Below are 27,968 nucleotides of genomic sequence, written 5' to 3'. Positions count from 1 at the left end.
AAAGAGGGAGTGTGTGGAGCTCTGCCTGTCAGAGTGTGTACTGGCATGGAACCCACCCGTTCCACTTTCTGCAAACTGGAAGCTCGTAGAGTTGTGTGTGAGAGAGAGCAATCAGCCCATGGACGTGATTTTCCCTGCACTGGTGTATCAAATACGCATAAAAACAAGTTTCACATGACCCAGGCCACGGATTAAATAAGCCTGGCACTGGATCTCCCTTCGAAGTTTGAAGAATTAAACTTTGATACCATATCCAGCGTCTAAACCACCATCTGCTGCCACTTTCGCGGCTGAGGGGATTACTTGGATTTCAGGGTGGGTTTTTTTTTTCCTCCACTCCGAGTGTTAAAAGAAAACGAAAACAAACAAACAAAAAACTTGTATGGGTTTTTAAGTGGTGCGTGCTTTATCCCCGAAAGTAGTGATTCTTGTAGGCGTAGTGCCTAGCTCGCCTAGAAAACAAACAGCCGCTCGAGGGGAGGAGAGGGAAAGTCAAACAGCGGAAAATAACTCGCAGTTTTCTACCTAACGCACAAGCCCGGAGACTCCTTCCCTAGAAACAACGTGCGGCTTGTGCCCTCGCTCAAAGCCCTTAAACGGAAAAGGACAATCTGGGAAAGTTAATCATAAACTATTCGGTAATAATGTCCCCATAGGCAACCACTAACCTGCCTCGTAAATGTCTGGGCTTCTGATTTTGATCTCCCTCCTACCCACGTAAAGAGAGGAAACAAGGGCCAGGGAGGGGAACGGGGCACAGGGAGCTGGGAAAGATCAGAATCAGGCCCGGGGGGGTCTCTATTGCTGCCTGAAAATGGGAATCGGGGCTCATTTTCCGATGTTTGGGGAGGACAGGAGCGGGGAGAGGAGGGTGCGGTGGGCAGGGGTCCCGCCCGGCCCCGGGCACGGCTGCGTCCGCACCGCTTCGCTTCGCTTCTTTTCCAAGTTACAAAGATAAGAGAGACCTTACCTGGAGAAGGAGCTGTGTAGGGATGATTTAAAAATATATATGTATTAAAAAATTATCCTCCGCATAGTAATTGCCTGCTTTGCGACATCCTGCGCGTTTCTGCACTTCCAGGCACCGAGCAACTGCAGTTTATGCAACAAATCCCCCCGAGTTGCTGTCCTGCCCGGGTCCAGCCTGTCTGGTGCTACCCCGACCCGGGATGAGTTTTAATTACGGGCAAAAGTGTTGTGAAAAGAGCTTGCCTGAAAGAAACTCCCCCTTTTATTTTACTGGGGCTCATGCTACCGTTTTTCTGGAAACAATTCTATCGCAATTTAATTCTTGTACCTGTACTTGTATTTTCCCACCCTCTTTCCCTGCCTTGAGTGGGAGCGACAGATTTCTCACCAACACGGGCTGTTACTTCCCTTCCTCCCAGACTAATGCGAGTTGGACGACTTTTTTTTTTTTTCTTTTTAATTTTTTTTTTTTTTTCCGGGGGGCGACAGTGCGGTTGTATCGTGGTGACCCCGAAAGAGCCGGGGGAATCCCAGCAGTTGCTGCAGCAGCCCCCGAGTGTAAAATCAGCGGCAGCCGCAGCAAGGCAGGCACCCAGCTATTTCATGGGAGCTGAATATTATTCCAAGGAGGGAGGCGAGGCAGGGGGAAACCAGTCTAGTAGCCAGAATGTGGGTTCCCGAACAACAACCAAACTTTATTTTAACTTTCTCTCCTTCCAGCTTCCTTTTTCAAAGGCACATACGCTTCTACTTTCCAGGGGATCGAAATGCTTTATTAACTGCTGAGATTACAAACCTCATTTGGAATTGGGGTTTTTAACCGGAGTATACTTTCGGTCCTTGGAAAATTGCCCACATGTGTAACTTGTTTTTACTTCTCTTCAGACAAGGAATTCCGCCCCCCTCCCCTCCCTCCTCACCACTTACGGATTTTTTAACAGACGGCAGCATTCAAACTGAGAGCTAGCACAGGAAATGGCAAAGGTAGATCCTCCGGCTTTTAGGCTACAGAAACTTGTTTCACGGTTTTTTTTTTGTTTGGTTGTTTGGTTGGTTGGGTTTTTTTAAAGCGTTACTCTTCAGGAGGGATTTTTTTGTTGCGCTTTCGTGTGTTTGGAGGGGTCCGTGACAGAAGTTTCTTTCATAAACTCTTAGACCTGCCTAAAATTATCTTTCATAGATTATGTTTGCTTTATGCTGAGGTTTTATTTCTGTTTCCTGGCTCTTAAAAAAAAAAAAAAGTTACTCGCTAGTTGTCGTTATTATCATTGTTACTGTTATTATTAGTATAATTTCAGAATGTTTTATATCGCCTAAAACAAACGCTCAGCCCTTTGAAGGCTGAGTTATCTCAGAATCTGGTCTCCAGACTCTCCGTAGCCATGAAGTTCACTCTCAGCTCTTATCCCCTCTAAGCCCATCCTTATCGCCTTCCAAACCTAAACTGAAGGAGTCAATAAGCCTGAAGTAAGGCAGGTTACACCCTGATCCCACATCGGGCTCTTGGTGTAAAAATCCTGGTGGAACCCCTCAGTCCTGCCCTGTCCGCGCCTCCGCACCCCCGGGCTCCTCCGCCTTCTCCACACCCGCGGAGGCAGAAAAGAGGCAAAATCAGCTGGAAGAAGGTGCCAGTTCTAATAAATGATAACAACTCTCTGCAAAAAGTGGTTAAATATGTTTCCGGTAAGAAATGGCTCTTCCGCTCTTTTTTTTTTTTTCTTTCTTATGCCAAAACTTATAAATCAGTAAAAGGTGGCAATTGCACACGCTTAAAATCTGCATATTTTGAAAATATTTTTCTATCTGATTGTTTTCAGCTTAGAAATGCCAACCCAAAGAGCTGTTTGTTGAGGATGGATTTTGGCAGTTGTGCGTTTCAAAGCACTATTTGGAAATTATTCCTTCTCTCCACAAACAATAAAGATTATTTATAAACAGTGTCTGGGTTCAGAAGCCTCTGGCTTTCCATTGCAAGCTGACAATACTCCGATTTTTTTCCTCGCAGCCAAATACACTTGGCGCTGATTCTGAAAGCAGGAAAGTTTCCACTTCAGAACCTTTTTTTTTTTTTTTTTTTTTTTTTGTAATAACTATTTCCAGTTCCACTTCCCTTCAGCAGCTCACAACAATCACATCTCTAAAATTAATCCAGTTGTGAACCCAGCAGAGCTCGCACATCCTGTCTCCCCTCTCCCCAAGATTCATCCTTTTAGACTTTTAGACTCTGCTCCGAGGTCACTCTCTTCTCGCCTTTTCCTTCTCCAAGATTTTTTTTTGCAGACAGAAGAGCTTTTCATGTAATTTCTGATGGGTTCTATGTAGGGCTTGAAAATACAGACGCCCATATAATGTCACCCAAAGCAGGCAGCACCGCAGGATGCGCTCTCTCCAAGCCGGCAAGACTTTGGATGAAGCTGTAGTTCGCCTTAAGCCCCTCTCAGAAAAGGCTACGAAGAGATGAGCTATGGGGATATGTATAAAAAATAAACTACTGAGCAAACGGAAAGCTCCAGAGGGGCAAAAGCAAATGGATTTTGCAGATCTTCTTGTGAGGTTTCCACTCACTAGGGATCTGAAAATCCTTGGTTTCTGCCTCACAGTCACACTCCTAAGAGTCGTCTTGGTTTAAATTTATATACTACAGAAAATTATATACTCACATGCTGACATAGTTCATCATTATTTATAGGAGGCGCGCCAGGATTTTTTTTTCCAGGAATATATTTATTACAGGTAAGACATGGCCAATCTATCTAGCAAACAGAGAACAGGTGTTTTGCTTCAATTAACGTTCAATAATTTCATCTATACTTATTCAACACCCTGATACCAACACGGCTGTTTATCCATCAGATGTATAAACACATTTCCATGCGCCAAGCGAGTTTAAATCTCCACCACAGGCTTAAATCAGCCCTTTCCTTTCCCAGGCTCTCAGAGCGTTTGTGGAGTCCCTCCGAATCTCTTGTGAAACAGCCTGATTTTAAAAAATCATTTCTGAAGGGCAATAAAGCTGAGAAATATAACAATGTGAGCAACCAGCTCGTATTTCATGCCTGGTCACACAGGGTCTTTTCGTTTCGAAACCTCCTCAACTCTTAAGGAAGGTAGAAGGAGGAGAGGAGGGGGAAAAAAAGGGAGAGAGATGTGAAAAGTTGGGAAAAGCAGGGATTTCCCCCCTCCTTTCACACAACCCCCTCTCGTGTGAGATGCACTGGAGAGCCGCTGTCCTGCCCCGCGCTGCTCTCCGGGATTTCTCTGCCTTCACCGGTTGGAAGGCGAAAGGGGTGAAGCGGAGTTGTTTGGGGTGGAGGGGGCTGACCGGTGCGTGGGGTGTACTCACCTGGGGACATTTCCCCATAGCTGCCTTGGCAAGGTCTTGGGGTCCCCAACCACTCCTCAAACCTCACCTCAGCTGGAGCCTGCAGGCTGGAGCTGCTTTTCCAACACAAGCAGCATGTTGAGCTGCTTGGGGAGCTCTTGCTTCCCTGATGGATGCAAAAATGAAACAGAAATCTGACTTCCGGCATGAAGACCTGGGTCTCCTTGCCCATCATCCCGACCTTATTTATAGATATATATATGTATGTATGTATATATTTATGAAAATGGACAGCTTGCTAACAAAGCCTTTTTTTTGAGGACCTCTGGTCCTGGACATGGGGAGCCGTGTCCTCCCGTTACTGTGTGAGGATGCTTTTCCGTGGGCTTCAGGGCAGATGCCCACGGAAAAACACCGCTTATAGGAATAAGGGGACATCTAAGGCTTTGGGTGTAGGTTTTCAAGCGCCTTCACAATCTTCCAGCACCAGTAGAGCACCTCTGATGGCAATTTCCCGCACTCGTTTTGTCTGGGCACGGACATACGGGCACACACGCTCTCATACAGCTAGAGAGAAATGCGAAATATTATTTTTCCTTCATTTCAGGCGGCTATTAGCACCCTTCAATGTTATTATTAGCCTATTAATATAGACTTCCATCCACATTTCAGGAAGGATCCGCGATGATTTATCATTCCTAGAAATCTCTTTGCCCTTCGCTCTAAATATCCCTCAGTGCTGGGGTGAGAGGGAGAAGGGCGGGGGGGTGATAGATTAAAGGAGGCAAATTGATCCGGACTGTTACAGCTGAAGTCCGGAGAAATAATTTTACCGTAGTCACAGAGCGCACCTTTTCCTGAGCCAACATTTACGAGGCCGTCGGACTGTTCTGCCATAACCGAATTTATTATCAGAATTTGGTAAAACCGACCCTGTTACCAACACCCCCACCCACATCATCTGGGCTGGGAGCCGCACTGGGCCCTAACCCCGCGTCAATCACTCGTTTCGGTTGGAGGAAAAAAAAAAAAAAAACAACAAAAAATTAATAATAAAAAAAAACCCACCGAAATCGGCGAGGTTTGGAAAACACACGGAAAATGCACGCGGGGGAGGGAGGATTTGACACGCACCGTGGGCACACACATGTGAGGTGTGAGGGGGGCACGGTGACTGAAAACGCGAGGGATTCCTTTTTTTTTTGCCCTCTTTCTCTTCCACAGGCAATAAATTCAAGGCTATAAAAATCAAAGAAAGCTAATGTAAGTTTTATTAAACTATTTAACCATCACAAGTTTAAGGCATTCTGTAACAAAGCTGGATCAGTGGCGCGCTGTATTTTACTAGCCTTGTAAAGTTAAATGAAAGCTTCTGATTTCAGCAATGTGGGAAACTATTTTAGCCCAAGCAAAGCAACCCTGAGATTATGCCGTGAAACATGCGGCGACAGGGGCATTTTTGAGATTTTTTTTTTTTTTTTGGTAAGTATGTAAGCACGAGGTCTCAGGCGCTTTGGAGGTGCGCAGGGGTTGCAGCTCGGCAGCTTGCTGGTCAGAGTTGCAATGCCATCTCCATGGCAGTGACATTTTAAATTTCATATTTACCCGCATTATTTGGCCATGTTAACAATCCATTTTCCCATCCCAGCTGGTTAATTATGGATAACACCCTCCCCACCACTCTTCCTACCTAGATCCCTCTTTTTCTTTACAAAACCCCCTACATGTGTGCATGTATGTGTCTGTGCCCGTAACCCACGCACACATATGGATGTATATGAAATCACGAGGGCGGGGGGTGGTGATTTGCACTTATTCTGTTTTTTTTACTATCGTACTCTGGAGCACGAGTGGCAAAGAATAGCTTTTATCTCTGTTCCCCCATGATGGTTATTAAAGGCAAAGCGAGCACATCAGCATCTTTCTTAAAAAAAAAAAAAAAGAAAAAAAAAGAAAATCCACCCCCCCCCCCCCTTCCGGACCCCCCTCCCAATAATATTTCAGGAGCAAATCTAGGAAGGGCTATCAGCCCCAGCTCTGGCCGTTTGGTGGCTTTTCGAAACTCCTGACGTTTTGCAACATCGCATAAACATAAAACAATCCATCCTTGATATGGAATGCAAGGGCGGATGACAGCGCAGCGCAGCCCCCTCGGCTGCGATTGATTTACGCCGAGCCTGACGCTTTATCAGGCTCACGAAAAAAGTTTGACCAATCATTTTGCTGGGAGCTCACAACACAGCAGCCCAACTGTACTTTGTTGGCTGGGAAGTTGGAGAAGGGGGTAGAGTACAAATCTAGATCTGTCCTATATATTTTTTTCCCTTCATTGAACCGTGCTTTGTATGATGTCTGAGAATGTCCATTTCTGGGACTCTTAGCAATTATTATGTCGACTCTATTATAAGTCACGAAAGCGAAGACTCGCCTTCAGCTAAATTTTCATCTGGGCAATATACGAGTTCCAGGCAAGCTGGGCACAATGAGCATCTAGAATTCCCCTCCTGTAGTTTCCAGCCAAAACCTCCAGTTTTCAGCGCCTCCTGGACTCCTTTGAATCCACATTCTTCTGGTACCCTTCCTGCCGTCTACCATCCATACATCCAACATCAAAGCGTCCCAGCTGAGAGCAGGTATCTCCGGAGCTGGCTGGATCCGGTACCCAGAGCAGAGAACATCCCTGGGCAGGGCTCTGTGAAGGCAGAGCCGCTGCTGGGCCGTCCCGGGGATGTCCCCAAAACACAGGAGTACAATTTAGAAACTTCTGCGGCAAGGGAAGGGATCGTTTCCAATCAAAGGCCCAGCTTCGAGGACAATAAAGTTTGTGAAGGAAGCGAAGACAAAGACAGGACAGATCAAAGTAAGTTATAAAAGTGAGGAAGTAAACAGTATAAAAGCTGGAGGAGGTGCAATAAAAGGGGACAATGCTGCGTAAAGTTTAAAATCAGGGCTTAAAGAAAAGTCTCAGCTTGCTGATGCCAACCTAAGGGGAGAGGTGGGGAGGGGAGGGGGGTGGCATTGTCTCTGCCGGTAAATAAAAATAAAAATAAAAATGAGCGTCGTCTCTGAGCTTAAAAAACAGAGTCCGGAGAGGACAAAAGCCGGAGCGAGGCATCCTCCGCGCTGCGGAGCTGGCTGCGGCAGCAGAGAGCGGGGCAGTAAGCGGGAGGAAATCTGCGCGGGTGCGGGCGATGGGGACGGGAAGGGCCGGGGGGAGCCGGGAGATGGCGGGGAGAAAGGTGTGTGGGGGGGGTGAGGGTGGGAGAAAAAGGAGAAGGAGAAGGGAGGAAAGAGGAAAAAATAGGGAGGAAAAGTTCAGGCGGGGGGGAGCGGAGGGCAGCGGGGTCTTCGCCGTGCGCGCGGTACCCCGGCAGCCGCGGGGCTCGCGCCCCTCCGCGCCTCCGCCCGCGGCTTGGCGGTGGCGGCTCCTGTTTTGTTTTTTTTTTGTCCTCGTGTTTGTTTGTTTACTCGGGTTTTTTTTAATCGTTTGTTTATTAAATGCAACTGTTCAGGGTATGAATATTTCAAAGCCACGCTCCTGTCTAGTTTAAAAAAAAAAAAAACAAAACGGAGGGAGGGTGTGCTTCCAACTTAATTAGCTTTTATTTGTAATGTAGCCAGATTGGGGAAACAGTTAAACTTCAGCATGTGCTTTTTTTTTTTTTTTTTTTTCCGCGGGATGGCTTGGCTTTTTCCCTCTGAACTATAGAAAAAAAAAAATCCGCCTTGAAAATATTTAATATTACTATCAATAATGCTATTGGTAACAGTATTATAAATAATAATAATAATGATAGTCATAATAATAATGCAAGGACATTGGGTAAGAAAGGATCAGCATCTTCCCCTCGTGGGTCGGTTGGTACCTGGTTTCCATATGAAAGGTAAAACCGGGGCCAAAGCCGGGCAGAAGGCAAAGGGAGCAACTTGGCTTCAGCCCCGCGGTAAATATTTTGCAGTGAAAGGCGAAGTTTTCCAAACTGGCAGAGGAGCAGCCCCTGCCGAGGGTATCGCTCCTCGGAGCCTGTGCAGGACGGATTGGCACAATCATTCTTTTTCCCTTTGAATTAACTTTTTTTTTTTTTTTCGCCCTCCCCTCTCAACGTAGATCAGAGACAGAAATTGCCATTGCAACCGTACGATTAAAAATACAGTATATTCTCGCCCCTCACGATTTCCTCCCCTCCTTGTGCAGGATGTTATGGTGACTTTCCCACCGCCCCCCCCCCATCATTTAACTTGCACGCAGACACACAGGCACACACACACTCACACACACACAAAAAAAGAAAGTCCTATTCTATTGTACTGGGCAGAGATCCAGAACAAACTGCAACCGTGAGGTGAATGATTTGAGAGAATTAAATATCCAGGTTATGTGCTCAATGTCCCTGAAATTGCGTATATAAAAACCTTGTCCAAGAAAATATTCTTGAGTTATAAGTAAGCGCAGGGACCCGCGCTACGAGGATGCTGTGTGGTTTCTATGGCATGTGGTTACGACACAAATTTTGTTTTAAATAATAGTTTAATTTGGGCTGATGCGGAGAGCCTGCCAGGGCTGGAAGACGGAGCTGTTTTGCAGAAAGTGCTCCCACCCATTTCCCTGACTCTTTCAATTTCTGAAAGTATTTCGCAATAATGAATCTCCGCCCTGTGTATGGCACAGGGTTCTGTTAATCTGTTTGCTGGATTTTAAAGAAAAGATCTGCCAGAACTTCTTCTCATTCTCTTTCCTGTTTAGGGAATTGTATACAGTGAGTAGATACAGCAATGTTCGCGTTTAAATTATCTTACATTTTAACGATCCAAGATATGACCAAAAAATAAAACCAAACCGAATAAAAATCTGTTATGAAGCAAAACCCTCCATTCCCATTAAAGGACGGGTAGCAGGATTAACAGTATCAATTATTAACAGCTTTCTTCCTCTTTAATATTTAATTCTGCATATTAGATCAAGTCAATTACATTAAGGAAATAGCCGTGCAAATTTGTAAGAGGCAGTACTTGCAGGGGAAGATTAACCGGATTTTTTTTTTTTAATATTAAATATATTTCATTTTACGTAAAGGAAACGTTCTGATGGCGCGCGCGTGTGTATGTATATATTTATAACGGTCCATTTAATTGGTGTGAAGGTTTATGGCTTCAGCCATAATTTCAGAGGAGGCAAAGGAAATAAAATAGAAATACGTGGTCTGCCCATAACCCTTCATTTTACTCTTTCCCGCCTCCCAGTTACCCCACGGTCAGCTAATATTTGCATGTGATTAGTAGCGCTCTGTTATTTACCCCAAAACCCACTTCACCTTTGCGTGCGACCTTCCCCACTATCGCATCCGTGGGGCTGTTCTCTGCTCCCCAAATGTTGGTGTCCCCTTCCCCCCCCCCCCGCCCCGAACAGGCTGATTCCTGCAATGTCCTTTTCGCAAAAGATTCCCACTAACTTCTCCCACACGCGAGGGTGACGGGCAGCCTGTTATTTATTTTTTTTTTGGCTGCATTTCCAGCCCTGCAAATGTCCGTGTCTGTGGGTAACACTGTCCAGACCCCCGGCAGCAGAGCCCCGCCAGCCCTCGGAGGATGTTTATTGTATCGAGACCGTTTCTTGCCACAGAGAAGAAAAAAAAAAAAAAAAAAAAAGGCAGGATTTATGAAAGGTTTCTCCAGACCTCCTCTCTCTGCTTTTCCTGCGCGGTGTGTCTATAGGAGTAAATCTGTAGGCACGTGGGAAAAAATATCTGAGAAAATTTTTTTTTTTTTTTTTTTTGCCTTGGTTTCTTTGTATATGGGGTGGGTATGGTGAGGATGGGTGTTATGCAAATGTATACGTGCATGGGGGTGTTTACCTGGCACGGGTGGACCGTGGAAAAGCGGGGGCGGCTCTGCCAGTGGCACGTGTGTGCCCAAACATACGTGTGCGCACGGACACGCGTGTGCGCGGAGACACGGATGCGCACTTACACGCGTGCGCAGAGGCGTGAGTGTGCGCAGAGATGTGTGCGTAGCTGCACGGGTGTGCACGGGCCCGCGTGTGCAGCCGCATGAGTGTGCGCGGGCACAGATCCGCGCGTGTCCGCGGGTCTGGCTCCCCTCCACTCTCGAGGGACGAGGGTGCGTGTGCGGTGGCATTTCGTGATGAGGCCCTGCAGATCCCCTAAGATTTTTCCCACGGCCGCTGCTGCTGCCTCCCACGGCAGGGAGTTGTTGTTTTTTGTTTTTTGTTTTTTTTTTTTTTTTCTTTCCACGAGGGCCTGCGGACGCGCGTGTGTAACCTGAACATTCACTAGCGTGATGAAAACCTTCAGAGAACGAAGCGGGCTGCACCGTATTGATCTCGCTGCTTCTCTTTCAGCCAACCCCGCTGCCAGCTGGCTGCACGCCCGCTCCTCCCGGAAAAAGCGATGCCCGTACACCAAGTACCAGACCCTGGAGCTGGAGAAGGAGTTTTTGTTCAATATGTACCTGACCAGGGACCGTAGACACGAAGTGGCCAGGCTCCTCAACCTGAGTGAGAGACAAGTCAAAATCTGGTTTCAGAACCGAAGGATGAAAATGAAGAAAATGAACAAGGAACAGGGCAAAGAATGAACAAACCAGAAAAGCAGCATCCCCCTCCCCAACCCCAATTTCCCCCCCCAGCTCCCAGCCTCTGTGGCCGCGCAGCTCAGCTGTGGTGCTGCCAAATCCCCTGAACACGCGGGGAAAGTCCTCCCCTCTTCCCAGCTCCACCTTTGCATGCGAGATGTTGCTTATGATATTTTCTTTTTTTATTATTATTTTTCTTTCTTTCTTTTTTTTTTTTTTAATCTTAGTATTGCCACATAGGAGGCAACTTAGCCCAAACTGCAGCTCCTTTTTGGGGACACATGCTGGGTTTTATTTCTGTTTTCTTGTTTTCCTTCTCTCTCTCTCTCTCTCTCTTTTTCCATTCTCTTTTCCTTTCCCTGCAGTGTAACACAGACACAGGCTCCTGTCTGAGCAGCAGTTTTATCTGTTTGCATTTTCTCCGTGGAAAGCGAGACAGCAAACACAACCGGCCACAAACAACCCTGGCCCAAGCCCCCACCAAACCTCGCTGTCTTTCTTTATCCACGCAAGCACAATGATTCCCTGTAACACACACTCACACTCACTCACGCACACTCACACTCACACGCTGAGGTGGCCGAGGAACCAGACAATTTAATTAAACCGCTGCAAGACAGACACATCCGTAAGACTTGCGTTTAATTGCACCCAACAAATCATTCTCAATTCGCCAACTTTATACCGGGGTAGCCGGTTAATGACAACCCAACTCCCAGCCGCGCTGAGTTTCTTTGGTTGTTTTTTTTTCTTCTTTGTTTTTTTTTTTTTTCCCCTCTTTTTCCCAGTTTACTTTATTATGCAGGATTCTTATTTGAATCGTGCTATAGCAGATATGTGACTTTGACCTGAAAAGTTTGGTAGGATCTTTACAGGCAAACCTCCTCATCTGGCAGTTTTATACTGGGTCACTTGGAAGAGGAGAAAAGACGGGGAGGGAGGCTGAGAGTGTGTGGGGGGCACTCTCGGAGCCGCATTGTAAATTATTTAGGAGAAAAAGGGGCGGAAGAACCCCTGCCAACTTATTCCTAACTTTTAGAGGAGAGGAAGAATGGGGTTTTCTAGTTAAAAAACTACCTTAGTAGAGCTATAAGGGAGGGGAAGGTTGTGTTCTTAGTGCTAGCATATTTATAATTTATTGTGAATTGACTTTTCCTCCAGCAGTAGGCTGTTGCAGAGATAAAGCGCCAGCCCGAGCCGGTGTGTGTTTCTTCCCCCTCTTGTTTGCTGAGATGCTTTTAATACTTGAATGTCGGTGGAGTTTTGTTGGGGTGGGGTTTTGGCTTTTTTTTTTTTTAATTATTATTATTATTTTATTCATTTTGTTCTGCCTGAGGCGAGCTGCCGGCCAGTTTTCCGCTGTGCCGGGGCCGGGACCCGCTGCCTCCCCTGGGAAGAAGCCCGGTCCCGTGGGTGGCAGTGGGGGCTGCGGTGGCTCCGCGCTGCCTTCCCCCCCCCCCCCCCCCCCATCCTCATCTTCATCCTCATCCCGAAGAAAGCGTTTAGAGTAACAAACACAGACCTCGCTGCTCTCATGCCATGCCGGCCGGAGCTGATTTCTCCCCTGCCAGACCCACCGGAGGTTTCTCCATCCCACCCGGGTGGAAAATCTCCATCCTTTATCTCTGTAAGATTTAACTTTGTTTTGGGAAGGGAGGGGGGGGGGAAGGTAGGGAAAGGGGGGTCGGGGAGGGGGGGTTAGTACCAGTCGATTCTATGGTGGGTATTGTAAAATGTGTTTGTGGTTGTGTTTCTGTGAATGTTGAAGCTCATTTTCTGTTTCTACCGTGGCTTTTTAAGTATGCGAAGAGTTCTGCAGTGAATAGTGGATGGAAATTACCGAAATAAACCTCTCTCGTTTTCTTCGTGTGCAAATCTGTATATTTAGCTGCCAGGAGGCTTTCTAGGAGCAAGGCGAGTGCAAGGTGGCTTATTTTAATAGGGTGGGGGAAAAAAAAAAGTAGAGAAAATGAATTTATTTCTGCTGTGTATCTGAATGAACCAGTGCAGATCTGATCAGAAGCCACCGACTTGTGTATCCTTAGCGTCAGGCTTTGTGAGATCGCTGTTATCTGCTGAGCAGAGATTGCTCTGGGGAGAAGCGATAGGCAGGTTTGCGTGGTTTTTTTTTTGGAAAGTGTTCCTGCTTTTCTCCCCCCTCCCACCCCCCCGATCCAGAGATAAGTAGCTGCACCTCGGTGCACTGAAATTTTCACGACTCAAAATCCTCTTGAAAGAAGGGAAAAAAATCTTCCACTCGACAAGAAAACAGACCTTAAGTGTTTAAGACCATTCCCCAGAAAGTTTTTTGGTGGTGTTTGTTGGGTTTTTGCTTTTTTTTTTTTTCTTTCTCTTTTAAAGCCTAGACTTTCTCACTTAAAACTCTCCATCATGAGGTAGCTCCGTGGGGGCTTCAAAATTTAACTGTTCTGTTGCCGGAGGGAGTTAACTGGAACCAAACTTCCCCCTATGTCAAAGCCCCTGATCTCCTTCCTCGAAACTCAATTAAGAAAACCTGTTTCGGAGACATTCCGAGCCGGGGGGGCGGGGGGGGAGTAAAAAAAAAAAGTTGGAGGCAGCAGGATCATTTCTCTAAAGCCAGGTACTAAAAAAAAAAAAAAAAAAAAAAAAAAGATAGTGGGTCGAAAAAGATGATTTAGCTGTGTTTAAGCTGGGTAGTCAAATTTTTCAGCTTTGTTTGACTCTTCTCAAGGATGAATGAATTTCAAATCTGCTTCATTCTGAATTGGTTTATTCCTCACATCTCGATCTGAGTATGGACTTACCTAAATCCTCATTACTGTATTTTTCCGAAGCGTATCCGTGACTTAATTGATGTTTGCAACCCATCGGCCACTCGGATTTAGAAACATTTTTCACTTTCCTTAGAATTGTGGTAAAGAGCAGATATTTTTAAGACGACAATATAAGGTTCTTTTTAAATAGAATTAAAAATGTTAGTTCATTTTATTAGGAAATATGCTTACTTTTAAAAAATGTTGGAAAAGCTGTCTTCTGTAGCATCAGCCCGGATGTATTTTCCAGAGATGTTTAATGCTCCAGAATAAAAATCGATTTTAGAACAACAGCATCTATATGTCATTGTGTTATACTGCTTCATCTAAAATTTCAGAAATACTTTCGCTGTGTTTTCCTGCGTTCTTTAGTGGCTCGTTAAGTGTATTATAAGAATCAATTTTTGCTTAGGTTAAAGAAAAAGAAAAAAAAAAGTCCAGAGACAAATGGAAATAATTCCTCTCTGGTGTAGCAAGTGCTTACTTGGTCCCATGCAAACTTGCTGAGTTCCTAATATATTTATTTATTTTATTTTTTAAACTGGAGATCGTTAATCTCTAGTTATATTTGCTGGCTCCTGCCTGTTTGTTTGCTTGTTTATTTGTTTGTTTTTGAGGGTTATATCTTTACATTCCCACGTTAGGGGACTAGGAGTGCAGAGCAGACTGGCTTTATTTGACTTTCTTCGGTTTATTCCCCTACCGCCCAAGCAAAACTTTGCTAAAGAAAAAATTAGAAACCCAAAACAAACAGTGAGAAACCCCACCCCGCTTTCTCTGCTTGGCATCACCTCGGATTTGACACGCGGTTCCTTTTTCCAAGGGCTCCATGAGCCGGTCCTATAATTCCCTCTCTAAATTCGTTTGACATTTTATTGCTCGTGAAGAAATACAAGCGCTTGGAAAGTGTTTCCATCTCTATATTTAAAAAACAAACAAACCCTAAGACCTACTCAGCCCTGCAGGAAGCAGGTAGTGAGAAATATAACCAAGAATCTCTTTCCACTAATTTTTAACATAATGGGCACTCAAAAGGGCAATATTTCACTTCTTAAAAAAAAAATCCTTTATTTGGGGCAGCTCTGAAAAGAAAACAAAAGAAGAATAAAGATATTTGGAGCTTACTGAGAGAAGAGAGAGAAAGGGAAGTAACTTGTCATAAAAAAAAAAAAGGAAAATTCAGTGCAGTGTGCTGCAATAAAAGAATATGACCGCTATAAAACTTTATAGGGTATAAATTTCTGAAGGTTAAGGAACTAAACGGCTGTAAAGCAAACAGTGCAAGAAAACTTTCAGGAACTCCTAAATTACTACAACGACTTGGGAATGCGGGGAAACCCAACGTGTAAATGCTCCTGTTTCTGCTTTAGTCGCATACGAAGTTTCTCTTTATTTTTTTTTTCTTCCCCTAAGGGTAGGGGTACTTATAAAATAAGGGAGAGGGGAGAAAAAAGGTGGGGAGGGACTTTTGCTAATTTATTCTTCTATTGCAGATGCCGTGAAAATCCAGCGCTCTGGATGATTCCCTTTGTTCTTCTTTTTTTTTTCTTCTTCTTCTTCTTTTTTTTTTTTTTTTCCTTTTTTTTTTCCTTTAAAGCAATTCCAGGCTGCCAGAATGCTGAGCCATGCATACACCAATAACCCCCCCACACACACACTCGAGGTTCTGGCGAGACGTCTGGGCTTGGGAAGCTCTTTATCGGTTTACAGCCCTGGCCTTCCCCCTCCAGAGCAGAATGACCAATTGTTTAGTCTCGGAATTTGAAACAATAGTGGTTTTCAAAAGCAAACCCTTTTCCCCCTCTTTTATTGCCGGGTAGAGCGACTGGATGCTGGAGCTTTCCCCGTGTAAAACTTCAGCGCTGCGGGGCGAGGAGGAGGAACCTGATTTTCCTTTTTCTCCCTTTTTTTTTTCCCCTCTCTCACCTCCTCTCGCTTTTTGTTGGTTTTATTTTCCCAGGTCTGAGCGGAGGAGGGGGGGATCCCCCTTTTTTTTCTCCCCCTTCCTCCCTAAAATGAAATCTCCCCGTTCCCCGCGCAGGCTGCAGCTCCACGCGGCGCCGCGAGGTGGCGCCCTTGCTCCACGCTAGGCACGTGCCCCCCGCGCTCGGCCGCGCAAGCCCCGCGCAGCCCCCGGGCTGGCGAGTGTGAAATATCGGGTTAATTATAGCTATTTTGGCCATTTTATAGGTTACATCTATTTTTCCCTGCGAGAGTAAATTATGTGGGGCTGGGGGGGGGAAATAATATCTGGAGTGCTGGGATGCGGTGAAGGTGGGACACGCATCTATTTTAAATGTTCGTTTAAAGGAGAGAAAGAGAAAAAAAAAACCACATAACACCAGATTTTGTCTTCTGCTAGTTCGGTTGAAGGTGAGAGGACAGCTTAATTCTCTCCGGAGCCAAGGCTGATGTTGACAGGGCTGGAAAAGTGAGCAGCTCTGAGATTTTGGGGAGAAAGGAGCCCACAGAACCGGGATGTTTCCCCTGGCTCTTTACCTTCACCGTTAGGATGCTCTGTGTTTCCTCGGCTCTTGATTTTATATGTTTTAGACTCATAGGTACAGGCGAAAACAAAAAAAAAAAGCAGTATTCATTTTTTAGAAAATGAACCGGTAATTTTGGGTAAAGTTGCTTTGTCTTTTGGTAACGCTGCTGCTCTTTGCCCAAGATCTTCACTTAATATCTTTGGAAATATTTAAAAAAATGCTACAAAACAGCAAATTGATCAAAAATACCACTGACGTACCACATTTTGTGGTACCTAGAAATACTCCATTGATGCAGCAGTAAAATGTAAACTTTAAACTCTGTTACTTCACTTGTATTTTGGCCTTTGTTCCTTCAAAATTACAAGACAAAAATTATTCAGGTGTTCCAGTCCTTCAGCTACAAATAACGTATAAATGAATGGCGGTAATAATTTCAGTAGAGGTTTTCTTTGAAATTTTAAGGGGAAAAAAAAAAAAAAGTATTTTCTGAATGAATGTTTCTCTGAAGCTACACCAGAAAATATGCCCGTTCCCTGGCAGGCAGCATTCTGGGGAAGAATGTAACAAATTAAACCGGCACACACAACAGAACAGGACGCGATACGTTGTTTTAAAAAGCAAGGTTTAAGCATCTCAAGACTCTGTTTAAATGCCATAAGATGCAATAGAAATGTAAACAGAAATAGATGGGGGAAAAAGGAAAAAACCTGCCCTTGTGCCTTCAGTAGAATGCAGAGTAATGAAAAGTTAAGGTTTACCTAGGAAAAGGTTTGGGGTTCTTTTTTTTTTTTTTTCCTTGTGAATTCCTAATAAATCTTTCCTCCACTGGGTATTTATAAATTATCTTCTCTCTCACAGACACACGCATGCACACACACACATCCCCACTTGTTTTTTCTTATAATAGAAACATTTTCCTTTCATCAGGAATCTGAGTACAGTACGGGAATGATTTAAGATCAGCCATTGATTTCTGGTGCATTGGTGAGTTACCATCACATCAGAACCATAAAATTCTACTGCACTTGATAAAAATGTTAACTTCCCAGAACAGCTTCACTCCCGCCTTCTTGGGGTCCACGGATGAAAGGGAATTCCTGCTATTTTTTACTTTACAAACTTCAGTAGAAGGCTGTGCACATAGAAGAAGATAGCTTCCTTTCTTTAAATACTTTACTTGATTTTTTTTCTTTCTTTCTTTAAAATTCTAGCACCGAGCATCCCCACGCCAGGCTGCAAAGCTCTATTTACTTCTGCGCACCATTTCTGGGGTTTTATGTTCAAAGATGAAACCAAAATCTGCTCAATCGACAATAAAAGTGTGGAGAAAAATAAAATGTTAACTTGTTTTTTAGGGGGGAAAAAGCCTTAATTATGCCACTGCAAGTACTCCAACAACAATAATTACTTGAAAAGGCTCTTAGACTCGACTGAAATTATCCCTACACAAAATAAAGGGAAACGTATTTACTTAAATTATTTCTCTAAGGATGAGTTTAAAGTTTTATTCCGTTACTATCTTTGTTTTCTTTCTTTCTTTCTCTCTCTCTTTCTCTCTGTCTGTCTTAATTCTCTGCCTATTTCCACTGCTAATTTTAATTCAGTTTTTTTTTTTTCCCAAAGCCCTGGCAAGCCAGACTAACCGTAGCATTTCAACTTTTCCCTCTTTTCCATGTTGTGGAGGTTGAAAATTGTCCCTCATCTCGAAAGCAGGAGTGAAAGCGTCTTTAATTCACCTTTCTCATCGCAAAAACGGCTCAGACGGGTGCAATGGGAAGCAGCAGAAATCTACCCAGGGCAAAGGGGAGGGGGAAAAAAAAAAAAAAAAGAAGGTTTAAAATAGATTATTTGACTTCTGTTGGAGGTTGGAAAATAGAGGTGGCGTCACGAGGGGCTTGGGGGGTGCCAGACAGCCTCTGAGTTGGGGGGTTGGTGTCGTTATCAGCTGAAATACGTCTCGGTGATATTTGCTGACTGCGATAAATGAATTTCCAAATCTACCCCCTGTGTGTTTAGATGGTGGAAAATTGCAGCGTTGGCATCTTAGGGGTAAGTTTGCTCCGTTGTTACCAAAGGCCAATAAAACAGAAAACCTCTCTCCCCTCTCCCTTTCCCCATCCCCCTCCTCACTTCGCCCCGGTTTTCACTAGAAGTATTATGGAAAGGAAAAAAAAAAAAAAAAAAAAGTTCCTGAGGAGGGGGCGAGGCGGGGAGCAGCCATCGGTTCTTGACCATGCGGGTCCGCGCTGGCTCTGCTAAAACCGCACAGCACACGGAGTCCGCATCGCCCCCGACCGGGGCGGGGGGCTGCGGGAGAGACGCGAAAAGTCAATGTTACATGTGGAAAGCCATGATCATTTTAATTCAGTATTGACACCTCGGCATCTCGCTGTAATGCGGACGGGTCCAATCGAAACCGCTGGTTTATAGCAGTGGAGGAACGAACTCGTAAAATCCTAACGGCTTTTATGTAGTGCGGTATAAACAACAACAACATCCCCGGCTTTATGGCGTTTTATAGTTTGTTAAACAGTTTACAGCCTTTTTTGGGGCTATTACAAATGCAATTCCCTTCATGTGATAGTTAAACCTTTATCAATAATAAGGAAATTGATCATTAAAATGTTAAATATGACTACCTCGTTTGTTTTAAAATATGTTTAGGGTAAGAAGCTGTATGATTTGATAACTTGTATTAAAATACCAATTACATTTATAGGACCTTTTAAAACTGGTAGCAATTAAATCGTGTTCTTTTACAGTTTTCCAAAGCGACCCTGACATTTAAAAAGGCTAAAACTGCCTCGTTAAAATTTTGAAATTAACGACTCCCCAAAAATCAATCTTTTGGGTGGTCTAGGTATGTGATTTGTTGTGAGGCGAGCGATATCTCATTAATGTAGGTAGTTAAACATATTTAATCCGTATATTCACCCCACCTCCTTCTCCCTTCCCCTCTCCCTTCCCCTCTCTCTCTCTCTCGCTCCCCCTCGCCTGCTTTTCCTTCTTTATTCTCTCACACTCTTCCTTTCACAATCATGCGGTGCAGAGTCCGTGTGGAGTAAGGAGAAGCCAATAGGATGAGGTTTTGGTAATAGATGCAAATGATCATGAAAAGACACTGCAAAATATGAAACAACTCATTTGCGCTGAAGTAAATCACTGAAAACTGTTTATGAACTGGCATCTCTTCTTGGAAATGTAAAGCGAGAACTCTTTAAGTGGCGATTTTTTTTTTTTTTTAGGGGTGGGGGGGAGGAAAGAATTCAATATCATGCAGGCTTAGAGTTTTGATTATATCCTCCTTTTATATTCCTGGAAATCACAAACTGTCGTTGCTTAGCATCTTAGCGCTTTCTTTTTTTGCTAATAGATTCCCGTGGTCTGGTTTGGTTGGCTTCTTTTTTTTTTTTTTTTTTTTTTTTTTTTTTTTTGAGGGCTTTCTTCCTCCTCCAAACAAATATTCTTATTTAAATTAAAATGAGCTCTTATTTTGTCAACTCACTCTTCTCCAAATACAAAACCGGGGACTCCTTGCGCCCCAATTACTATGACTGCGGGTTCGCTCAGGATCTCGGGGGCAGACCCACGGTGGTGTACGGCCCCAGCACGGGGGGCACCTTCCAGCATCCCACCCAAATCCAGGAGTTTTACCACGGAGCCTCTTCGCTCTCCAGCTCCCCTTACCAGCAGAACCCCTGCGCCGTGGCGTGCCACGGGGACCCCGGCAACTTCTATGGCTACGACCCCTTGCAGAGGCAGAGCCTCTTCGGCGCCCAGGAGTCGGAGCTGGTGCAGTACGCGGACTGCAAGCTCGCTGCCAGCGGCCTCGGAGAGGAGGCGGAGAGCTCGGAGCAGAGTCCGTCTCCCACCCAGCTTTTCCCCTGGATGCGACCGCAAGGTGAGGCGACAGCGAGGGGACAGCGCGCCCCGGCCCAGCGCGCAGCCCCCGCTTGCTTTCCGCCCCTCTCCCTCGCTCCCTTTCTTCCGCTCCCCTTTTTCTTCCCCGGTGACTGTGTTTTACTGCTTGATGGGGCTAAACTTTTGCACTTGTAAATTGCTTTATAGTTTAATTACCCTGAAGGAGACCCTTTTCTTTCGGGGGCTCAGCGAGCCGGGCTTTCTGTGGAAGGAAGCGTCCTTAAAGTTTATGGCACTTTTGTAGCCTGAAAAAGCCCCTTCATTTTTCTTTCGCGTTTGCTTTGGGGTTTCGGTGGTGCTGCTTGCTCTCCCCGGGCTGCTGCTCGCTCGCTCTTTTTTTTTTTTTTTTCCCGGGATCCCAAAGAGCCTTTCTGTTGTTGTTGTTGTGGTTCGCGTTATAATAAGTGTGCAAGTGCAGGCTGGGCTACTCAGGCTGGGCTGGTGGGTGACCCCCACACTGCCCCCCCCCACCCCCATCACCCCTTTCCTTTATAACCATCTTCCCTTTTAGAATATTCTGCAGGAGCCTTTCCCTCTCCCGGTTTGCTTCCTGCCCTGGCTCCTGCGAGTCCCTTTCTTCCTCCCCCCCCGCCCCGTGCTGGGTGGTTGTGAGTGCGAGTGTGTCAGAGTGCGTGTGAGCGGCCGCGAGTGTGCGTGTGCCCCCGGTTTACGCATCTTTCATCCTCCTTTTCTTCTTCCCCTTCTTCCACCCAACCTTTGCAATTCCCCAGCAGCCGCTGGACGGAGGAGGGGGAGGCAAACATACAGCCGCTATCAGACGCTGGAACTGGAGAAGGAATTTCTATTTAATCCCTACCTGACCCGCAAACGGAGGATCGAGGTCTCGCATGCCCTGGGATTGACAGAAAGGCAGGTCAAAATCTGGTTCCAGAACAGGAGGATGAAATGGAAAAAGGAAAACAACAAAGACAAGTTTCCCAGCAGCAAATGCGAGCAGGAAGAACTGGAAAAACAGAAAATGGAAAGAGCCCAGGAGGTGGACGAGGAAGGGGAAGCACAGAAGGCGGACAAGAAATAAAAGGATTTTTAAGGACTGAAAGGCAAGAGCTGCTGGGGTGGCAGAGCCCCTGAGCCCCGCGTTAATGGCAGTTAGTGTAAGGGAGGGGTGGGAAAAAAAACCAACAATGCATAGAAAAGAGAAAGGGGGGGGGGAACCCTTTTATTGCTGTAAAACAATATAGCTGTAAGCACCACTTTCCTGATTATCCTTTGATACAATGAACAGTATGCAAAAGTGATCGGGAGGTCGCTCCTGCCTTTTGCCAGTTATTAACTAGTGGTAGTGTAACGCAATAGCTTATGTAAAACATAACTGTGAAATCTTCTCTCTCTCTGTCTTTCTCTCTGTCTCTCTCTTCTTTCCTGGGGGGTGGGTTGGTTAACATAGCTTACAACGCTATAGGAGTTACGTGAAATTACATTTGTGCACTTTTATTTTCTTAATTTTACACCTTTTTTTGTTTTGTTTTGTTGTGGTTATCTGTATGTACTGGAGGTAGCTATTGAAACAAACATCCCAACAACATGAAACTGCCTATTTATGCTATAGTTATCTCTCTCTTTCTCTCTCCTTCTCTCTTTACTTTCCTCACTTCTGTTCTTTTCTTTGGTTCGGGATTTTTTTTTTAACAATTTTTAAATGTCTCTTCCAAAAAAAAAAGGGGAAAAAAAGAAAAAAAAAGAAGAAGAAAAAAAAAGCGTTTTTCTCTCCTTTAGTTAGCATGCGCACAGTGAAGCGAGTTGTAAAGTGATCTTTAGGTTAACTGTGAAAAAGAATGTATACTGTATACGTGAATTACTTTATTGGGGGAACTAATGATATATTTTGTTGTTCTTTCATCACTTTGTTCTATTGTCTAAACCTGGAAGCGGCGGAAGAAAGTTACAATAAAGTTTACAAGCGAGAATTCCGTGACATCATTCTTTTACCCTGCTCCATTTCCTCCAGGACCACTTTGATAGAAAGGAAATAAAAGTCAATTGTGTCGGAGCTGCAGCCCTGGTCATCAAAGCCTCCTCTGCCTGGAGAGATGCTGACGGGCTGCTGGGCCGGGGGCTGCAGCCTGGGAGCCTGGGGAAGGGGAAAGGGACGGGGCAACTGCCATGGCTTCTGCTCTTCTTCTTGTTTCTAGCAGTTCCCGGGTGGTGACAGGTTGGGAGGCAGAGTGGAAATCCTTCCTGAAGGTAATGTGCTTTTGGTTTTGTTGTTTGTTTATTTTTTTCCCCTTTCTCTTTCCTCCTTTCTCCCTCTTTCCTCGCCCACCCTGTGAGATGAAGCCCAGCTCTGGGTCCCTCATCCTTTCCTACCGCTCACCCCGCCATGAAAAAAAAAAAAAAATTAAAAAAAAAACCCTGTCAGCCGCGCAGCTGAGCTGCTCTCTGCTCCCTCGCCTCCCTCACCGCCCTGCCATGGCAATAGAGGGATGCACACCCATCCCCTCTCACCATAACCTTGGGGAAGGAGAAACAGCACAAACTGGTGCACATCCACCATTGTCTGGGCTGCCTGGAAGACTTTCTTTCTTTCTGAACCTCCCTGCCTTAAAAAAAAAAAAAAAAAAAAATCTATATTGAGGCAGATCACATTTTGGAAGGTCTCTGCTTCCCCGGCAGAAGGCAGATCAGGCAGCCGCTGAGGTTTTACTTCTGACGGTGACTGAGCCCTGCAGAACGGCTGGCGCTGAACAAGGCATCTGCGCACTCTTTATTTTTCGCCAGAAGAAAAGCAAATCCCAGCTCAATGCGAAGCTCAAAGCCTGTGGCAGTGGAATAAATTAGATATAGAGCTGAATGGCATTTGAGAAGGAGAAAAAAAAAAAAAAGGACCCTGAAACTATTAGGTATCAACGAGACATTTGTCTTGGGGGGGGGGGGTTGGGGAGGTCAAGGGGGGAGAGGATTCTGTACAGTCTTGTGAAAAAGTACCTCGGAGCCGAGGAAATGGTGCGAAGGAGGGAATTTTAGACGGGCTCAACAGAGGGATAAATAGAGCTCCCTTCCCTTTCCTCCAGCAGAGAGAGACCGAGAGGGAGGCGCGGGTTCAGCAGCAACGTGCTTTTACCCCCCCCCCTTCCCTTTCTCCCTCGGTCTGAGCTGAAAACTGATTACAGGTTGCTTATCGACTCCAGCACAATTTCACCCCTTCCAGCATAGATCTTGGAGGGTTTTATATCGCATCAATTATTTATCATATTTTATAAATCCAGGGTTTTTTTCTTTTCCTTTTTTTTTTTTTTTTTTTTTTTTTGCCCCCGAGGAGGGAGCGGGCGGCGATTGGCGCCGCCGGAGCCACGTGCCCGCGCGTCACATGGGCCGGGAGGAAAAAGGGCTCCTTTTTGGTGTAAATCTGGACTCTAATTCCGTAATATATCACGGTACCTCGTAAAACCGACACTAAAACGTCCCGACCTACAAATCACCCGGCCAAATTATGAGTTCATTGTATTATGCGAATGCTTTATTTTCTAAATATCAAGCCGCAAGTTCGGTTTTCCCGTCCGGAGTCTTTCCCGAGCAAACTTCTTGCGCTTTCGCCTCCAACACCCAGCGAGCGGGGTATGGGGCCGGATCCACGCCTCCCTTCGCCTCCTCCGTGCCCGGGCTCTATTCCAGCGGCAGCGCCGGGCACCCCCAGCCCCCCCCCATCTACTCCTCCGCTTACGGCCTGGAGCCCGGCTCCTTCAACATGCACTGTTCCCCTTTCGAGCAAAACCTCTCCATGATGTGCCCGGGAGATGCTTCCAAGCAAAATTGCAGCAAAACGGACCAGAGGGACCCCGATTTGCAGAACGACAGTAATTTCCGCATCTACCCCTGGATGAGGAGCACAGGTAAGCCCCCAGCCGGGGGGTGGGGGGAGGGTACATTATTTGATGATGGCGTGCGGGGGGGAGTGGGCGGAGGGGAAGGGGGGGGAATTGTCCCTAACTCCTTTCATGACGTTTACACTCAAAACTCAAAAGAGAGAGGGAGAGAGCGGACCCCCCCCAAGCCTGTCCCCCCCTCCCTCCCCCAGGCTGCAGCCGTCCTTTCAGCTTTCAATATTTATTTGCGTTGCGGGGGCTGTGCGTGTGCCGGGCAAAAGGCAGCTGGGCTCGGAGGGGGCAGACAGAGCCGCGGAAATAACGGCTAGCCCCTTCTCCTCCCGTGCTGGTGGGACGGTGCCGCCCCACGCAGGTACCGATTCTGCAAGAAGCTGTTGGTGGGAGGCGCTGGCAAGCTCCGTTTGTTTTCTGCCTCGCTGCAAAACCTTCTTTCGACAGCCCCCTCCCCCCATCCCCCCAAATGTCCCAGACGCTGCCGTGAAGCGCAGCTCGGAGAGAGCAACCGGTCATTCCTGGGTTAAATTAAAAGCCTGGAATCCGGATGGATGAGGGGATACGGAGGGGCAGCACGTTTTTCCGTGTGATCTCCCCAAAAAACATCACCGCGGAGGGGTGCGGGGTGCCCTCCCCCCGAGTGTTGCAGGAGTGGGAGGGGAGTGTGGGGTACTCGGCGTGGGGCCGAGGGTCCCCGGGGCGCTGCCGCGGAAGGCCGCGCAGTTCTCCGCGGGACTTCGTTTAAGTCCCCACGCTAGGACACGCTGGTTCCCTGCACGTGTTTCTCAAACCCGGACCCACTGAGCGGCCGCGCTACCTTCAGCCACTCTCCGTCTCAGGGTATTAATGTCAATTAACACTTAATTAATATCAGTTTCCCTCGCATGGGAGTGTTCCTCCCACCTACCCCCTGCGAGGAGCCCACCGGGGTCGGGCTAGGGTCTCCGGGCCGCACTCCCACCCCGCTCAGAGCGGTGTCGGTGTACACTCGTGGTCATGTTTACACTCGTGGAATCCTGAGAAGAGGGAGGGGGGCAGAAAGGAGCTGCTGCCCCGGCTGGGAGCCGAGGGGAAGGCGTGGGCTCATTTTCCAGCCCCCTCTGCCAGGTTGCGAGCATCCCTGGGAGGCAGCCCCAAATATTGGGACAGGGTCTCGTCAGGAAACCCCAGGGGCGAGCGCGGGCTGGGTTCCCTCGAAGCAGAGGGAGAAGCAAAACGGCGGAGCAGCCGGTGCGGAGCGGCTCGAGAAGGCAGGAGTCACCCCCACGCTCATTCGGTGGTCAGCTCTTTCCATTACCTGCCCCATAACTCATTCGCTTTTACAGTTGATTTACCCAAGACCGAATATTTCTGGTCGTAAACACTTCAGCTCTGCTTTTATCCGGCTCTGGATTTAAGAAGCCCCCGCAGTCGGCCCCCCCGTTACCCTGTGACTCTGCGAGGATCAGCACTCGAGAGGGTTTGGAAAGCGGGGCAGAGTCGCGGGGTCCTGCTCTCAGAACCCCCTGGATGCTCTGGGATCCTCTGAGCCTAAAACCAGAGAAACTCGACCTCGTGAAAGCGGGGTCCCCCCCCGAACCCTGTCCTCCCGCATGCCCACTGTGCGGTCGCGTTTGTGGGATTTCAGCAGCGAGCAGAGATAGAGTTGTCATCCCTATTCAGCGGCAGTTTATGGCTCTCCCCTCGGCGGATTTTACAACCCGCATTCCAGGACCTGCACATTTTTACTTTACAGCTAGCCTGGCTATTTTGCCTTTTTTTTTTTTTTTTCCCCTCCGTCCTTTAATGACTGGACCTTTTATTCTTTTAAAAAAGAAAGAGGGTTGGGGAGGGGGAAAGGGAAGAAGAGGAGTCCGGTGGAATGTGTGGAGGAGAGGCCGAGGGCTGCTCCATCCCCGCTGCGCTGGGAAAGAACACACGATGCTATAGATACATACAGGAACATACAGAAAACAGAACTAGGACCACAAACAACGTATTGTAGAATTATTTCCAAACAGACTCCAGCAAACGTGGGATGGAGGGGGAGGATTAGGAGCTGGGCCCTTTCCTAGCCCCATTCGTGGGTAGCTGGAGGATGGTGGGGAGACTGGGGAGAGGGCCGAGACCCTTCTCATCCGCGCACACGCTGGCAAGAACAGCCCCAGAAATCACTGCTCTGCCCAAAGCAGCCCCTGGGATAATGAATAATGAAACCATCACACCCCCCATGCACCTTCCAAGCAGCACCCTGATGACAGCTTTAAGAGAGGACAAATAGTTGGATTTGTGTGGGTGGCAGCTGCCTCTCTCGCTCTGGCTCGACTGTGTTTTCTCTGTTTATTCCCCAACGGTCTGAAATTTCAGGGATCGAAATGAAAACTAAAGCCGGAGCTCAGCTCCTGAGAGGCGCTGGGAGGGCAGGAAACTTTCTGAAGTTTGTTGTTCACTCGCAGACACGCACGCCAAAAAAAAAAAAAAAAAAGCGCACTGCATGTTTTTCCTACATGAAGGGAAACTGGGGGGCTGAGAACAGTGAGGGTGCGGTGGGGAAAGCCTGGAGTAGAAGGAGTTGGTCTTGAAAATAAAAAGAAGGGCTGTCCCAGGGTGTACAGATCCTGAGAGGATTTTGTCCCCCGTGGGACCGCAGTGGTTGGGTGCTCGCTTGGCGGCACCCAAAGACAAAAGCGAGGGAGCAAACCGAGCCAGCAGCCCCAAAACATCTCCCCCATCCCCCAAGCTGATCCAAATCTGCCCTGATTTTCCAGGCACGGACAGAAAACGCGGCCGCCAGACCTACACCCGGTACCAGACGCTGGAGCTGGAGAAGGAATTCCACTACAACCGGTACCTGACCCGCCGGAGACGCATCGAGATCGCCCACGCCCTGTGTCTCACCGAGAGACAAATAAAAATCTGGTTCCAGAACCGCAGGATGAAGTGGAAAAAAGAAAATAAAACTGCCTGCTCCGGCTCCAACAATCAGGAAAAACCAGACGCGGAGGACGACGAGGAGGAATGAGAAGGGCGAGAGGTGGATGCAGGGGACGTGGAAACCCACGCGAGAAGGAAAGGGGGGGAAAAAACACGCAGAAAAAAAAAGACTATATATTAAAATAGATAAATGATAAGTGCATAAATAATTAAAAACCTTAGGAATGATACATTGTGTTTCCTGACACTGAAAAGAATACTACCTATATTGAAGTCTTTTTTTTTTTTTTGTACAATAGAATGACTATCTACCTATTAAACGTGGCTTTAGAGTCGGAATAGACACATTTTTCTATGTGAGTCTTCCTATAGTACACGTAATTTGTAAATCTCCGTTTGTACTTCGCTGTGTACTTTTTGGTATGAAGTAACGTGGTCGTGTTTAGCACCTTTGATTTAGAAAATGTGACCTGAGAGCCTGAATGCAAATTATACTTAGCCTATATAGTCCTGTACATAATATGAATTATTATCACGCCTTCTCCCTGTAACCTCTGTGGTTCTTTTCTCCTTGCTATGCTCTTTTGTTCGTGTACATTTTTACCTGGATTTCTTCCTTGTTCAAGTCTCTACGAAAAAAAAAAAAAAAGAAGAGGAATTAATATTGTGCTACGTAAATTGTTGTATATCAAAGTAGCAAATTATTTAATGGCGACGCGTTGCTTTTATTTTTTCCCCTCCCCCTTGTCTGTGATTATCATTCTTCGAAATAAAAAGGAAATCTCCAATAATCTACCATCGCGTTGGGTTCCTTCACATTTTCTTATTAAAAACAACACACGGGCTTTTGGAATTGCTTTTTCCTATGTCAAATAAATATACTAAAAGATCCTTTTAGATTAACACAGGCCCTGACCTATCATCCTGAAGTTCTTTCTCCTTTTTTTTTTTTAAGATGATTATTCATTTCAAATTTTTAATTCCTTTTCAACAGATTTGGCGAATAAACTAGGATATAACTGACATTCGGGGCTCTGGGAATGCGGGCTGGTCTCCGTTCTCTCCCTCTGTGATTGCGCTGGGGCTGTTACCGAAGTAGGTAAAAACATAAAGGAGGAATGTGAAG

The 27,968-nt window shown here is 46.3% G+C and overlaps 3 protein-coding genes across 5 annotated transcripts; all 3 read left to right on the top strand.

Annotated features, from left to right (window-relative positions):
- The first annotated feature begins 6,321 nt into the window (after window positions 1-6,321).
- Window positions 6,322-11,810, top strand: HOXB9 (homeobox B9). The gene is made up of 2 exons (XM_086766738.1): window positions 6,322-7,151; window positions 10,650-11,810. Exons 1-2 carry the CDS (start codon window positions 6,650-6,652, stop codon window positions 10,883-10,885), a joined length of 738 nt encoding a protein of 245 aa, XP_086622864.1. The 5' UTR covers window positions 6,322-6,649; the 3' UTR covers window positions 10,886-11,810.
- Window positions 11,811-19,333: 7,523 nt separating this feature from the next.
- Window positions 19,334-22,018, top strand: HOXB8 (homeobox B8). 2 transcript variants are annotated; one of them, XM_086766690.1, is made up of 2 exons: window positions 19,334-20,070; window positions 20,825-22,018. In XM_086766690.1, the coding sequence occupies exons 1-2, from the start codon at window positions 19,650-19,652 to the stop codon at window positions 21,127-21,129; spliced, it is 726 nt and encodes a 241-aa protein (XP_086622816.1). In that variant the 5' UTR covers window positions 19,334-19,649; the 3' UTR covers window positions 21,130-22,018. The 2 variants fall into 2 exon arrangements, with proteins under 2 accessions (XP_086622816.1, XP_086622814.1); XM_086766688.1 differs by having other exon boundaries at window positions 20,822-22,018.
- Window positions 22,019-22,124: 106 nt separating this feature from the next.
- HOXB7 (homeobox B7) lies at window positions 22,125-27,638 on the top strand. 2 transcript variants are annotated; one of them, XM_086766878.1, is made up of 3 exons: window positions 22,125-22,295; window positions 23,659-23,941; window positions 26,677-27,638. In XM_086766878.1, the coding sequence occupies exons 1-3, from the start codon at window positions 22,215-22,217 to the stop codon at window positions 26,928-26,930; spliced, it is 618 nt and encodes a 205-aa protein (XP_086623004.1). In that variant the 5' UTR covers window positions 22,125-22,214; the 3' UTR covers window positions 26,931-27,638. The 2 variants fall into 2 exon arrangements, with proteins under 2 accessions (XP_086623004.1, XP_086623003.1); XM_086766877.1 differs by lacking the exon at window positions 22,125-22,295 and having other exon boundaries at window positions 23,020-23,941.
- The last annotated feature ends 330 nt before the right edge of the window (window positions 27,639-27,968 follow it).

The sequence above is a fragment of the Chlamydotis macqueenii genome, chromosome 25, assembly GCF_036417535.1.
Source record: "Chlamydotis macqueenii isolate bChlMac1 chromosome 25, bChlMac1.mat, whole genome shotgun sequence".
NCBI lineage: Eukaryota > Metazoa > Chordata > Aves > Otidiformes > Otididae > Chlamydotis > Chlamydotis macqueenii.
This window is presented reverse-complemented; position numbering and strand designations above follow the sequence as displayed.